The sequence below is a fragment of the Pristiophorus japonicus genome, chromosome 12 (assembly GCF_044704955.1).
Source record: "Pristiophorus japonicus isolate sPriJap1 chromosome 12, sPriJap1.hap1, whole genome shotgun sequence".
In the NCBI taxonomy this organism is placed as follows: domain Eukaryota; kingdom Metazoa; phylum Chordata; class Chondrichthyes; family Pristiophoridae; genus Pristiophorus; species Pristiophorus japonicus.
The window spans coordinates 57,784,229-57,797,367 of NC_091988.1; the positions used below are offsets into that span (position 1 = coordinate 57,784,229).

The 13,139-nt window shown below is 46.0% G+C and overlaps 1 protein-coding gene across 1 annotated transcript in view; it reads right to left on the reverse strand.

Annotated features, from left to right (window-relative positions):
• Positions 1-585: 585 nt before the first annotated feature.
• LOC139276924 (guanine nucleotide-binding protein G(t) subunit alpha-1) overlaps positions 586-13,139 on the reverse strand; it is a 70,054-nt gene continuing 57,500 nt past the window's right edge. The window contains exons 5-8 of the mRNA XM_070894921.1: positions 12,810-12,938; positions 11,465-11,594; positions 9,332-9,485; positions 586-776 (exon numbers count right to left, since the gene is read on the reverse strand). Of these exons, the coding sequence (XP_070751022.1) occupies positions 586-776; positions 9,332-9,485; positions 11,465-11,594; positions 12,810-12,938 (604 nt within the window). The remainder of the gene's footprint in view (positions 777-9,331; positions 9,486-11,464; positions 11,595-12,809; positions 12,939-13,139) is intronic.

Sequence of the window (13,139 nt, forward strand, 5' to 3'; positions counted from 1 at the left end):
TGGTGAACTTGTGGGAGACACTCCTAACCTGGACTTTCAGGTATAAAAGGGGAAGCTCCACCCACCACCTTCACTTCAGTGCTGGCTAATAAAGGTTACTGGTCACAGAGTGACCTTCTCTCAAGTATGGGCCTCGTATGCATTTGTACTGTATAGTCAGGACATATTAAAAACCTACCTTTTTGACCAAGCTTTTGGTCATCTGCCATAATTTCTTGTGTGGTTTGGTGTCAAATTTATTGTTTTGTATTATAACACTTCTGTGAAGCACCTTGGGATGTTTTACTATGTTGAAGGTGCTATAAAAATACAATTTGTTGTTGGTGTAGGTAATTTTTGGCAGCCAGTGGGACAGGAGGCTATGAGAATGTTTTGGTGGGGCCCAGTCCAAAAAGCTTGAGAACCAATTGAGTGAAATGTGGCAGAGAAGGTAATGATAGATTCCCAGTGCGATGAAACAATTTCAAGCTGTGTTTGTCCTGCCAGTTTCTGAGCCGCACTATTCCCACTGCCCTCGTTGCTCTGACCAGGGTTTTATATAAAATAGTTCAGGTATGAACCGTACCTTGGAGTGCTGGAATGGGTTTAGAACAGACCGCAGTCTTTCAAGTTCTCCTTGATGATGATGTCTGTCACTGCATCGAACACGAACTTGACGTTCTCTGTGTCTGTGGCACAGGTCATGTGCGAATAGATCTCCTTCACGTCTCTTCTCATGTTTAATTCCAGGAACTGGAGTTTAATGTAAGCTCCAGCGTCTTCCAGTGAGTTGTTTCCTGTAAGGGGTGGATAAAGGCACATTAATGTCGTGGAACTTTAAAATTTTCCCCTGTGCATTTTGAGGTGGGATCAGCTGTCTGAGATCAACCAGTCTGGCTTGTGAGTTGAATGTCTAGAAATGTCTGAAACGCACAGCACATCAATGCTCCTGCTAAGCAGCGCGGCCACACAGTCATCTGTAAGGTCCCGCGCAGGCCACTATCGTAGATACCGCGCATGCGCAGAAATTTGAATGGGCCATGCTTGTGGGGGGTGGTGGGGGGGGGGGGGGAGGCAGGCAGGCAGGAGGCAGTGTGGCACATGTCACCGTCTGATATTTTTAAACACACGTGCTTTCTCCCACCTACCTCTGAGTTATGATATGGGTGTGTTTTTCGGTAAGGGGTTCCAATTGATTTCTGTTAGCAGAGTAAACATCAACGCTCAACGTATGATCCTGTCTCACTCGCTCCAACTGGTCTCCCTCTGGCCCAATCCTGCCTGACTCCGATCTCGTCTCCATGCAGTGTTGAGGGAATGCTGTGCTGTCAGAGGTGCCGTCTTCTGGATGAGAAGACCGTGGCCCCATCTGCTCTCTCAGGAGGATTTAAACGATCCCATGACACTATTTCGAAGATGAGTAGGGGAGTTATCCCCTGTGTCTTGTCCAATATTTCATCATCATTATCATAGGCAATCCCTCAGAGTCGAGGATGACTTGCTTCCACTCTGAAAGTGAGTTCTCAGGTGACTGAAGAGTCCAATGTGGGACCTACAGTCTCTATCACAGGTGGGGCAGACAGTGGTTGAAGAAAAGGGTGGGTGGGTGGAGGAGCTTGGGTTGACGCACGCTCCTTCCGCTGTCTGCACATGGTTTCTGCATGTTCTCGGCGATGGGACTTGAGGTGCTCAGCGCCCTCTTGCATGCTTTTTCTCCACATTGGGCGGTTGTGGGCCAGGGATTCCCAGGTGTTGGTGAGGATATTGCACTTTATCAAGGAGGCTTTGAGGGTGTCCTTGTAGCATTTCCTCTGCTCACTTGGGGCTCGCTTGCCATGTCGGAGTTCTGCGTAGAGCGCTTGCTTTGCGAGTCTTGTGTCGGGCATGTGGATGATGTGGCCTGCCCAACGGAGCTGGTCAAGCGTGGTGAGGATGTTCCTTGCTGCAATGCTTCATCTCATCCTCAGCAAACTCCTGGCTGGAGTGGAGCTAAATTATAGAACAAATGGGAATCTATTCAACCTCCACTGCCTCCAGGCCAGATCCAAGGTCATCCCACCCTCTGTCATCGAACTACAGTACACGACGACGCTTGTGTCTGCGCACACTCGGAGGCCGCACTGCAAGCCATCATCAACACCTTCACTGAGGCATACGAGAGCATGGACCTTACGCTAAACATCCAGAAGACAAAAGTCCTCTTGCAACCTGACCCCACCACACAGCACTGCCCCCGCCCCCCCCTCCCGGATGCTGGGGATGTTAGCCGGAGCGAGAACACTGATGTTGCTGCGTCTATCCTGTCAATGTATTTGCAGGATTTTGTGCAGGCAGCGCTGGTGGTATTTCTCCAGTGTTTTGAGGTGTCTGCTGCATATAGTCCATGTCTCTGAGCCATATAAGAGGCGGATATCACTATAGCCTGTAGACCGTAAGCTTGGTGCTGGGTTTGAGGTCCTGTTCTTCAAACACTCTTCTCCTCAGACGACTGAAGACTGCGCTGGCGCACTGAAGGCGGTGTTGGACCTTGTCGTCAATGTCTGCTCTTACTGACCGTAGCCTCCCGAGGTATGGAAAATGGTCCACGTTGTCCAAGGCCTCGTCGTGAACTTTGATAATCGGGGGCAGTGCTGTGTGGTGGGGTCAGGTTGGTAGAGGACTTTTGTCTTAAGGATGTTTAGCGTAAGGTCCATGCTCTCATATGCCTCAGTGAAGGTGTTGATGATAGTTTGGAGTGCAGCCTCCAAGTGTGCGCAGACGCAAGTGCCGTCGTGTACTGTAGTTCGATGACAGAGGGTGGGATGACCTTGGATCTGGCCTGGAGGCAGTGGAGGTTGAACAGATTCCCATTTGTTCTATAATTTAGCTCCACTCTAGCCGGAAGTTTGCTGAAGATGAGATGAAGCATTGCAGCAAGGAAGATCGAAAAAGAGGGTTGGTGCAATGATGCAGCCTTACTTGACCCCGGTCCAGACGTGGATTGGGTCTGTGGTGGATCTGTTGGTCAGGATCACGGCTTGCATGTCATTGTAGAGCAGACGGAGGATAGTGACAAACCTTTGAGGGCAGCCACAATGGAGGAGGATGCTCCATAATCCCTCGCAGTTGACAGTGTCAAAAGACTCTTTGAGGTCAAAGAAGGCCATGTACAAGGGTTGGTGCTGTTCCCTGCATTTCTCTTGTAGTTGTCGCGTGGTGAAGATCATGTCCGTTGTGCCCCTTAGTGGACTTAATCAGCTTTGCGACTCTGGGAGAAGCTCTTCAGCCACAAGGAGAAGACGATTGAGGATAATTCTTGCGATTACTTTCCTTGTGGCCAACAGCAGGGAGATTCCTCTGTAGTTAGCGCAGTCGTACTTTTTTGAAGATGGTCACGATTACTGCGTCCCTGAGATCTCCTGGCATGCTCTCCTCCTCCCAGATAAGAGAAATGAGGTCATGTATTCATGCCAATATTGCTTCTCCACCATGCTTTAGTGCTTCGGCGGGAATTCCATCTGCTCCATTTGCCTTGTTATTCTTCAGCTGACAGATGGCCTTTTCTACCTCGTGCTGGGCTGGGGTTGTGCTGCGATGGAGGTGGGTAGCATGCTGCGTGATGGTGTCGAGGACACTCGAACCGAAGACAGAGTCTCTGTTAAGGAGATTCCAATATTTATCCCTCAATCAACATCACTAAAATAAATTATATGTTCAATATCACATTGCTGTTTGTGGGAGCTTGCTGTGCACAAATTGGCTGCCACGTTTCCCACATTACAACAGTGACTATGCTTCAAAAGTACTTCATTGGCTGCAAAGCGCTTTGGGACGCCCAGTGATCGTAAAAGGCACTCTATAAATGCAAGTCTTTCTTCTTTCATGTCTATCTTGATCCTGCCCAATGCCTATCCTGATCCTATTTTTTGTCCAGATTTAAGTGTCGGAAAAGTTGGAAATGCTAATTTAACATGAGCTGGTAAGGAAGGAAACTGTTCTGACACCTCAGATGGTCCAGGCAGTGAGTATCTGAGCTACACACACCAAGAAGGTCCTGATTTCAGTCCTTCATGTGTGCTGAGTTAACTGATCTCAACTTGGGCGGTGGAAGAGAGTGCTGCAACTGATCTCTCTCTAATGCTGAGTTAGGGAGGGGGAAATTAGGCAGGGCTCAGCTGCTGCCTGCTGTCCCACAACCCATTGCTAGAAAGTGGCTGAACGGTGAGATGTACTGTACTTAGTTGTGATGCTGCTCATGATCAAGTAGCCTGGGGAGACTCAATGCCACGGGTTATGCATAAACTTGGAGTGAAAGACATCTGTCTTTCGGATGAGACGTTGAACAGACGTCTGCTCTCTCAGGTGAATGTAACATATCCCATGGCACTATTTCAAAGAAGAGCAGGGGAGTTATCCCCAGTGTCTTGGCCAATATTTAGCCCTCAACCAACATCAGATTAAACAAAAAATAAGCCGGTCATTATCACATTGCTGTTCATGGGAGCTTGCTTGTGTGCAAATTCGCTGCTGCGTTTCCCACAGTGACTACACTCCAAAAAGTAGCTAATTGGCTTTTTGACAATCTGAGGTCGTGAAAGGTGCTATAGAAATGCTCTGTGCCCCAGCAGGTAGCAACCTTCAGGAGAGGAAGGGAAAAAAATCAAAGTAAATGGGAATTTAAAAAAAATTGATGGGATTCTTACTCCGGAAATGCTTTGGTTCATAGTTCAGCGTGCCTTGGATAGCCAGTGTTTACACAGAGCACATTTACAAGGATTACTGTCGGTCACAGTACGAATTTTATTGCACCTCGTTTTATTGAAACAAATATTTGGACTCATCAGCTGTCTGATCGGCTCTAGTGCTGGGGGTGGGGCACCTCGGGTCTGTTTTCTGATTGTGCTCGAGGGCGAGTTCTAATCATCAGCCTTAGAGTACAGCATGTTCCACCTACCCTCGCCCTCATTTCTAGAAGTGAACAAAGCTGGTAATTTAAGCAATAATGTAGAGAGAGAGCGATATGGCAAGAGACAAGTCGAGGAACGGCCAGGCAAACATAGAGGCAGCGAGAGATGACTGCAGAGAAGGGAGAGAGAACTGGAGGGAGATAAGAAAAAAAAAGTCTTGCATTTATATAGCGCCTTTCAAGACCACCGGACATCACAAAGCAATGAAGTACTTTTGGAGTGTAGTCACTGTTGTAATGTGGGAAACGCGGCAGCCAACTTGTGCACAGCAAGCTCCCACAAACAGCAATGTGATAATGACCAGATAATCTGTTTTTGTTATGTTGATTGAGGGATAAATACTGGCCAGGACACCGGGGATAACTCGCCTGCTGCTCTTCTAAATCGTGCCATGGGATCTTTTACATCCACCTGAGTGGGCAGACGGGGCCTCGGTTTAACGCCACATTTGAAAGGCAGCACCTCCGACAGTGCAGCACTCCCTCAACGCTGCACTGGAGCATCAGCCTAGATTTATGTGCTGAGTCCTTGGAGTAGGACCTCAACCCACTGACAGCTAATGCAGAAAGATATACATACAGGCAGAGGGAGCAACAGACACAAAGAATCAGTGCCGAATTATTCCTATATTCAGTTTTGCTTTGTTTTAATGTAATGAATAACATTTAATTAGTATATTTGTCAGTGCAGAGATATTAAATATATGATTACATAATCAATAATTCTATTGCCCAAAGAGCGTTAATTTCTCAAGGTGCAAAAAATCTAAATGCTATTGGAATACTGGCCTTTATCTCAATAGGGCTGGAATACAAAAAGGTGGAAGTTATCTTAGTTATATGAAGCTTTGTTTGAACCCCATTTAGAGTGCTGTGTTTAATCTGAGCACTTCACCTCAGGAAGGATATATTGGCCTTGGAGGGGGTTCAGTGCACACTCACCAGAATGATACTGGGGCTAAATGGGTTAAATTATGAGGACAGATTCGGTTTACATTCCCTCGAGTATAGAAGATTAAGGGAGATCTAATTCATAGAATCATAGAAATTTACAGCATGGAAGGAGGACATTTCGGCTCATCGTGTCCGTGCCGACCAACGAGGCTATCCAGCCGAATCCCACTTTCCAGCTCTAGGTCCGGCGGGGGGGGAGATGGCGGGTAGAATCCAGAGCAAGGGGCATAACCTTGCAATTAGCGCCAGGCCGTTACGAGGTGAGGTCAGGAAGCATTACTTCAAACAAAGGGTAGTGGAAATCTGGACCTCATTCCCCGCCCCCCCCCCCCCACCCCACCCCCCAAAAATGCTGTTGAAATTAGGTCACTTGAAAATTTCAAAAACTCAGATCGATAAATTATTGTTAGTAAAGAATATTCAGGGATCGGAACCAAGGTGAGTAGATGGAGTTAAGATACAGATCAGCCCTGGTCTAATTGAATGGAGGTACCACATTTTTGGTGCTGAACCCCCTCCAAGGCCAATATATCCTTCCTGAGGTGAAGTGCTCAGATTAAACACTGCACTCTAAATGGGGCCCAAACAGGGCTTCATATAACTAAGATAACTTCCACCCTTTTGTATTGGAGGGGCTGAATGGCCGACTCCCGTTCCTATGTTCCTCTCCAGTGCAGGTTTAAGTTTCATCTCATGGCTTGGCCCTTTTCACAATATGTTCAGGGAAGTCCCCAAGCATGATAGGAAGTGGGATGTGAGTTAATGCTGTCAGCAATCCTAGCATTAACTATGGGCCTTCTAATAGTCATCATCACTTGTGGGGGTGCAAGAATGCATGTGCAAGCTGTGTGCCTGCATGTGGGAATTCGGCTCAATCACAGCACTGGACTCAGCCACTGACCCAGGACTATTCACCCGTGATATCATCAGCATTGGCTTTTAAAGCAAAAAGGTACTTGACAAGGTGAGCAGAAATGGAGAAAAAAATCACAAAAATATCTTTTAAATATAACCAGGTTTCTTTTGTAGCTATTTTGGTTTAAAAAAAATTAAGAGTTCCACTTAAATAGTGATGGCGAACGCGCTATGCTGTTGTGTATTCACAGACCAAGATAAATCCTGGCTTCACTGGCCCATTGCTGTCTTGTTTGTTCGGATGTTAGCAAGACTCAAACTGGGAGGGGGTGGGGCAAGTGTTTTATTCTGGCTGACATTCAGACAGGCGGTTGACTGGGAGCCTATCATAGGTTGGAAGCATATAGCAGTGATTCCTCAACTACATTTGGTTAGACCACACTTGGAGTACTGAGCACAGTTCTGGTTTCCATATTATAAAGAGGATATAGAGGCACTGGAGAAGGTACAAAAAAGATTCACTATAATGATACCAGAACTGAGAGGTTGTACCTATCAGGAAAGATTGGACAGGCTCCGACTCTTTTGTCTAGAAAAGAGAAAATTGAGGGGTGGCCTGATAGAGGTCTTCAAGATTCTGAAAGGATTTGATAGGGTAGATATCGGCAAGATATTTTCACTTGCAGATGGGGCTGGAACTAGGAGTCATAAATATAAGATAGTTACTAATAAATGCAATAGGGAATTCAGGAGCAACTTCTTTACCCAGAGAGTGGTTCGAATGTGGAACTCGCGACCACAGGGAGTGGTTGAGGCGATTAGCAGAGGTGCATTTAAGGGGAAGCTAGATCAGCACATGAGGGAGAAAGGAATCGGAGGTTATGTTGATGGGGTTAGATGAAGTGGGGTGGGAGGAGGTTGTGTGGAGCAGAAACACTGGCATAGACCCATTGGGCCGAATGGCCTGTTTCTGTGCTGTATATACTTTGTAATTGGAATGGCCAGGATCCAGCTGGTCAGAGTGCTGCTTATAACTTCAAGTGAAGGTTTGGAATGGAAAGGTGTATGTGTGTGAGAGAGAGGTAGGGGGAAGGAGAAGGGGAGACTGAACTCTGCTAACTATCCAGAAAAACTTGAGACATGTCAAAGGGCTTTTGATGGGTATGTGTAGGTAGCTATTAGCTGCAGGAAGTAGAGATTCTGTATTGTACTGTAACTAGGTCAGAGGCGTGCAGGTGTCAATCGGTCCCCATTTTAAAGCCAGACACGCTGTTCCTATTTTTATATAATATTTGATTTGATATTGTGTTTAGTTAAATAGCAAAGCTTACAGAAACTTGGTCGGAGCATCGATCCTCTTCTGCAGTACAGGCTGGGGAGCTGGGAGACACAACACTGAGATATTACAAGATCATGAGCGGGAGGTTGAGTCACAGGCTTGTTTACATACGTAGTTTCTGGTGTTTTTGTAATGTAGGAAATGCGGCAGCCAATTTGCGTGCAACCAACTCCCACAAACAGCAATGTGTGTGATAGTGATCAGATAATCTGTTTTAGTGATGTTGGTTGAAGGATAAATATTGGCCAGGACAACTGCAAAAACCCTCCTGCTCATGTTCAAAATAGTGCCATGGGATCTTTTATGTCCACCTGAGAGGGCAGACAGGGTCTCGGTTTAACATCTCATCTCATCCAAAAGATGGCACCTCTGGCAGTGCAGCACTCCCTCAGCACTGCATTGGAGTGTCAGCCTCCATTTTGTGCTCAAGTCTCTGGAGTAGGACTTGAACCCACTTGAAACTTCAGACTCAGCTACCCACTAAGCCACAATTGATACTTAACACTGAAGGAAATATGTTTCTGTAGACAGGAAGTGTGCGCAGACTAAGATCTTTTATATATTATAGCTATGACCAAATGTTTGCTTTGTGGGCAGGTTCATATAATGATACGAGTTCAAGTAGGAAAACTTAGAGACACCCCCTTAACATTAAGTGTTGTCTCAATGTTGCAGTTGAACAACCAGTTAAAAGCAGACTGGAGTTTGTAAATTTGCAAGATGGAGTTTATAAGTCAACAATAATTTGTTCTTGTATGGGCATCGTTGGCAAGGCCAGCATTTATTGCCCATTCCTAATTGTCCTTGAGAAGGTGGTTATAAGCTGCCGCCTTGAACAGCTGCAGTCCATGCATTGTTTTTCGTAGCGGTTTGATACAACTCGGTGGCAGTTATAAGTCACCCACATTGCTGTGGGTCTGGAGTCACATCTAGGCCAGACCAGGTAAGGGTGGCAGATTTCCTTCCCTAAAGGACAATAGTGAACCAGATGGCTTTTTAATGACAATCCAATAGTTTCATGGTCATTCATTCCAGATTTGATCAATAAACTAAATATAACTTGCCCCCGCTGCGGTGGGATTTGAACTCGTGTCTCTGAATCATGAGTCCAGGGCTCTGGATCATTAGTGCAGTAACATAACCACTATGCCACCATACCTCGATCTGCTGTGTATAGCTCTTGATGAACCTGGTAGTTTATTATTCACTTAATGGGAAATGTAATATAACACACGGAGACCAATTGACTCTGGACTAACCGTCATAGTCTGGGAAACAGATGCTCAGGTGGGTCTTCTTGATCTTTTCCTGGAACACGTCCTTCTTGTTGAGGAAGAGGACGATGGAGGTTGCGATGAAGTAGCGATGGTTACAAATGCTGTTGAAGAGATGCAGACTCTCGTGCATGCGGTTCTATAATTAAGCACGGATAATCAATGAATTAGAAAAGAAAGCGTGTGAATTTTGAACGAATGCATCCCCACCCAACAGTTGGAAGTTAGTGGTTATACTAATCGATGCTTATTTTAGATCTGGTCCTTGTCACTGCCACCAAAGTGATCGCCTTGTGTTTCACCCACAGACATTGCCCCACAGCGACCGGAAGAGCTAACCAGATTCCCACAAACGTACCTATTTCCAGAAGCCATTGCCTGTGGTGGGAGAATTCAGAACAAGGGGGCACAATCATAATTGGAGCGAGACTATTTAGGGATGAAATCAGGAAGATAGTTTTCACACAGCGTGAGTTGAGGGCCCAGGAACAGCACGGTCTAGCCCACACTGCGATATGTGTGCGTACTAGGTCCATGCAGCAGAGCTAGTCATCAGTTGTCTTGGTTAATCCTTGCCACTGGACCAAGACCGAGCTCTGTCAAGCCCGTGTGGTGGCTGGTCTGCAATGGCCACCACACGTTCAAATAATCCACGCACAGGCACCTTCTACCCTTCAATGTGTAATTCGGGACCTGGAATATTAGGTCCTTCATTGAAACACCTGTGAACTCATCCCTTTTTAGCGTGGAAGCAAGTCATCCTCGATACAAGGGACTGCCTATGATGATGATGAGTTTTCACACACAGGGTAGTGGAAATCTGGAACTCGTTCCCCGACAGACTATGGATTCTGGCTCAATTGAGATTTTGAAGACTGAAATCGATAAGATTGTTGTTGGGTAAGGGTATAAAAGCATACTGGCGCTTTCAACTGAGAACCACAGATCGATTGCCTGGGCATCCGATACCATCGGTGGCATTTGCAAGAATTGTAGCCTTCAATTTCTGTTGTGAGTTCAGTTCATCTACGCTGTGGAACTCATTTCATTTTGTGTTCGAATTATTTCTGGTTTGAATTTAAGAATCAGTTGGATACTGCAATTGTGGGAGTGGGTGGAGTTGATGGATTTTTCTGGTTGGATGAACCAAGGAGGACCAAATAGCCTCCCTCATCCATAATTATCTTATGAAGGCAACAGGACCTTGGTGAGACCACACCTGGAGTACTGTGCACAGTTTTGTTCTCCTTATCAAAGGAAGGATATACTTGCCTTAAGAGATGGTACAACAAAGGTTCACTAGATTGATCCCTAGGATGGGAGAGTTGTCCTATGAGGAGAGATTGAGTAGATTGGCCTATACTCTCTGGGGTTTAGAAGAATAATGTGATCTCATTGAAACATATAAGATTCTGAGGGGGATTGACAGGATAGATACTGAGATTATTTCTCCTGTCTGGAGAGTCCAGAACTAGGGAGCATAGTCTCGGAATAAGGGGTCAGCCAGTTAAGACTGAGATGAGAAGGAATTTCTTCACTCAGGGTTATGAATCTTTGGAATTTTCCACCCCAGAGGGGTCTGGATGCTGTCATTGAGTATATTCAAGGCTGAGATAGATTTTTTTGGATTCGGGGAAACCAAGAGATATGGGGATCGGGCAGGAAAGTGGAGTTGAGGTCGAAGATCAGCCATGATATTGAATGGCGGAGCAGGCTCGAGGGGCCGTATGGCCTACTCCTGCTTCTAATTCTTATTTTCTTACGTTCTTAACAGACACAAGGGGACAGGTTTTGCTTGCACTACCTATGGTGGTGGATTCTACTACTACTAATGTTACCAGAGATTAAGCGGACATTCACACTAAGATCATATCTTAGCACAGTGCCAAATGTGTTACAGTTGGTGAGTTCATGATATCAACTTGGTGAATCGTTATTGGCTATCGAGGGGAATCCCTGCGTATATGGTGAACATGCCTAGAAAGATCATTGTAAGTCACTGTGGAGTTCTAGCTCCAATGCGCTTGCAGTGGTACCCGGGTCAGATGTTGAGGAGGTGGCTCTCCCTCAGTTGCTCACAAGATGCAAGGGCCACGTGCAGGGTGCATGTCCACTTACCACTTCATCGTCCTCCACCAGCACCATGTCGTACGCGCTGAGCGCAGCAATGAAGATGATGCATGTGACTCCTTCGAAGCAGTGGATCCATTTCTTGCGCTCTGAGCGCTGACCGCCCACGTCAAACATCCTGCGGAGGGGAGAGGAAGGAAATGAAGACTGACTGAACGTAGGTGACTGAAGTGGGGGGAGTTCCATTCCATCTAACTTAACACCCCATCCCTTGAAGGGCACGAAACAATGAAGTTCGGCTTGGAATGCAACTGTAATTTATAATGTCATTCTACGTAACTGTTTCTCCATTTATTAGGGCACAAAGAGGATAATAAACTTTTAACAGGGCAAACATACAGGTAACACATGTCGCTGAAACTTTGTTAAATGTTACATAATAGTATGTAGTATGTAGTATTCAGAAACAGGCCATTGAGTCCAACTCGTCCTTGCTTCATACAAGCCTCCTCGCACCATCTCACCCTATCAACATATTCTTCTATTTCTGTCTCCCTCATGTGCTTATCTTTCCCCTTAAAGGCATCTATACTGTTCACATCAACCACTCCTTGTGGTAGCAAATTCCACATTCTCACCACTCTCTGGGTAAAGAAGTTTCTCCTGAATTCCCTGTTTGGATTTATTAGTGACGATCTTATATTTATGACCTCTAGTTTCAACGGGGAATTGAACATGATAGAGATATGTGGTTGCAGATTCCACATTCTAACCACTCAGTACAGAAGTTTAGACTCTTATTGTTGTTGTCACAGTCTTCCTCAGTATTAACTACACCCCCTGTTTGGTGGCGTTCTTTTACATAAGAACATAAGAAATAGGAGCAGGAGTAGGCCATACGGTCCCTCGAGCCTGCTCCGTCATTTAATACGATCATGGCTGATCCGATCATGGACTCAGGTCCACTTCCCTGCCCGCTCCCCATAACCTGTTATTCTTCTGTGAGCTGACTCCCCATGACTACTGAATACTCTGTAGCACTTTAACCCAGTAGCATTTGCTCTTTACATTCAAAATATCTAATCAGTGATTCAATGCCATGTGGGACCTACCAATTTCTACATTTACTGAGTGCGCTGTGTTAGCTGCCCGGGTTCCACGATTCTGCATTAAAAGATCTCGAGGGCGGTGAAGATGTCCGTTCTTGAGCATCTCTGACCATTAACCAAGCACTTTCCGACAAAGGGATCTAAGATCGTGGCCCTGGCTTGGTTGCTTTGTTCGATAGGCTGAGCCGTTATTGAGACGGCAGCTGCTGGTGGATATAAGTTGCTGCGTGGGATAGATGCGCAGACTCTGAAATGATGAGCCCCTTGATCCCCATTCCCAGTACCTGAAGTTGAGATCTTTCAATCCGAACTGAGTCTCGATGATACCGGTGGTTTTCACTCTTGAACGCAGGACATCCTGCTCAGTGGGGAGGTAGCCTGGCTTCACGATTCGATCCAGGTCGTTGAGATAGCTGAAGCCGTCAATTGAAAAGCAATGGAGCGAGAGTCAGCAACCAGCGAACAGATCAATTATCACCGATTATTCAGGGAAGACAGAGCGAGGGATTCTATTGATCTAAATCCTCTTTAATTGAGCTGGTCTGGAGCTCATCATTATTTGGTTCTATTCCTAAATCCCTCGTTCTCGCTACCCAACTCTCAGCTTGGCTCAG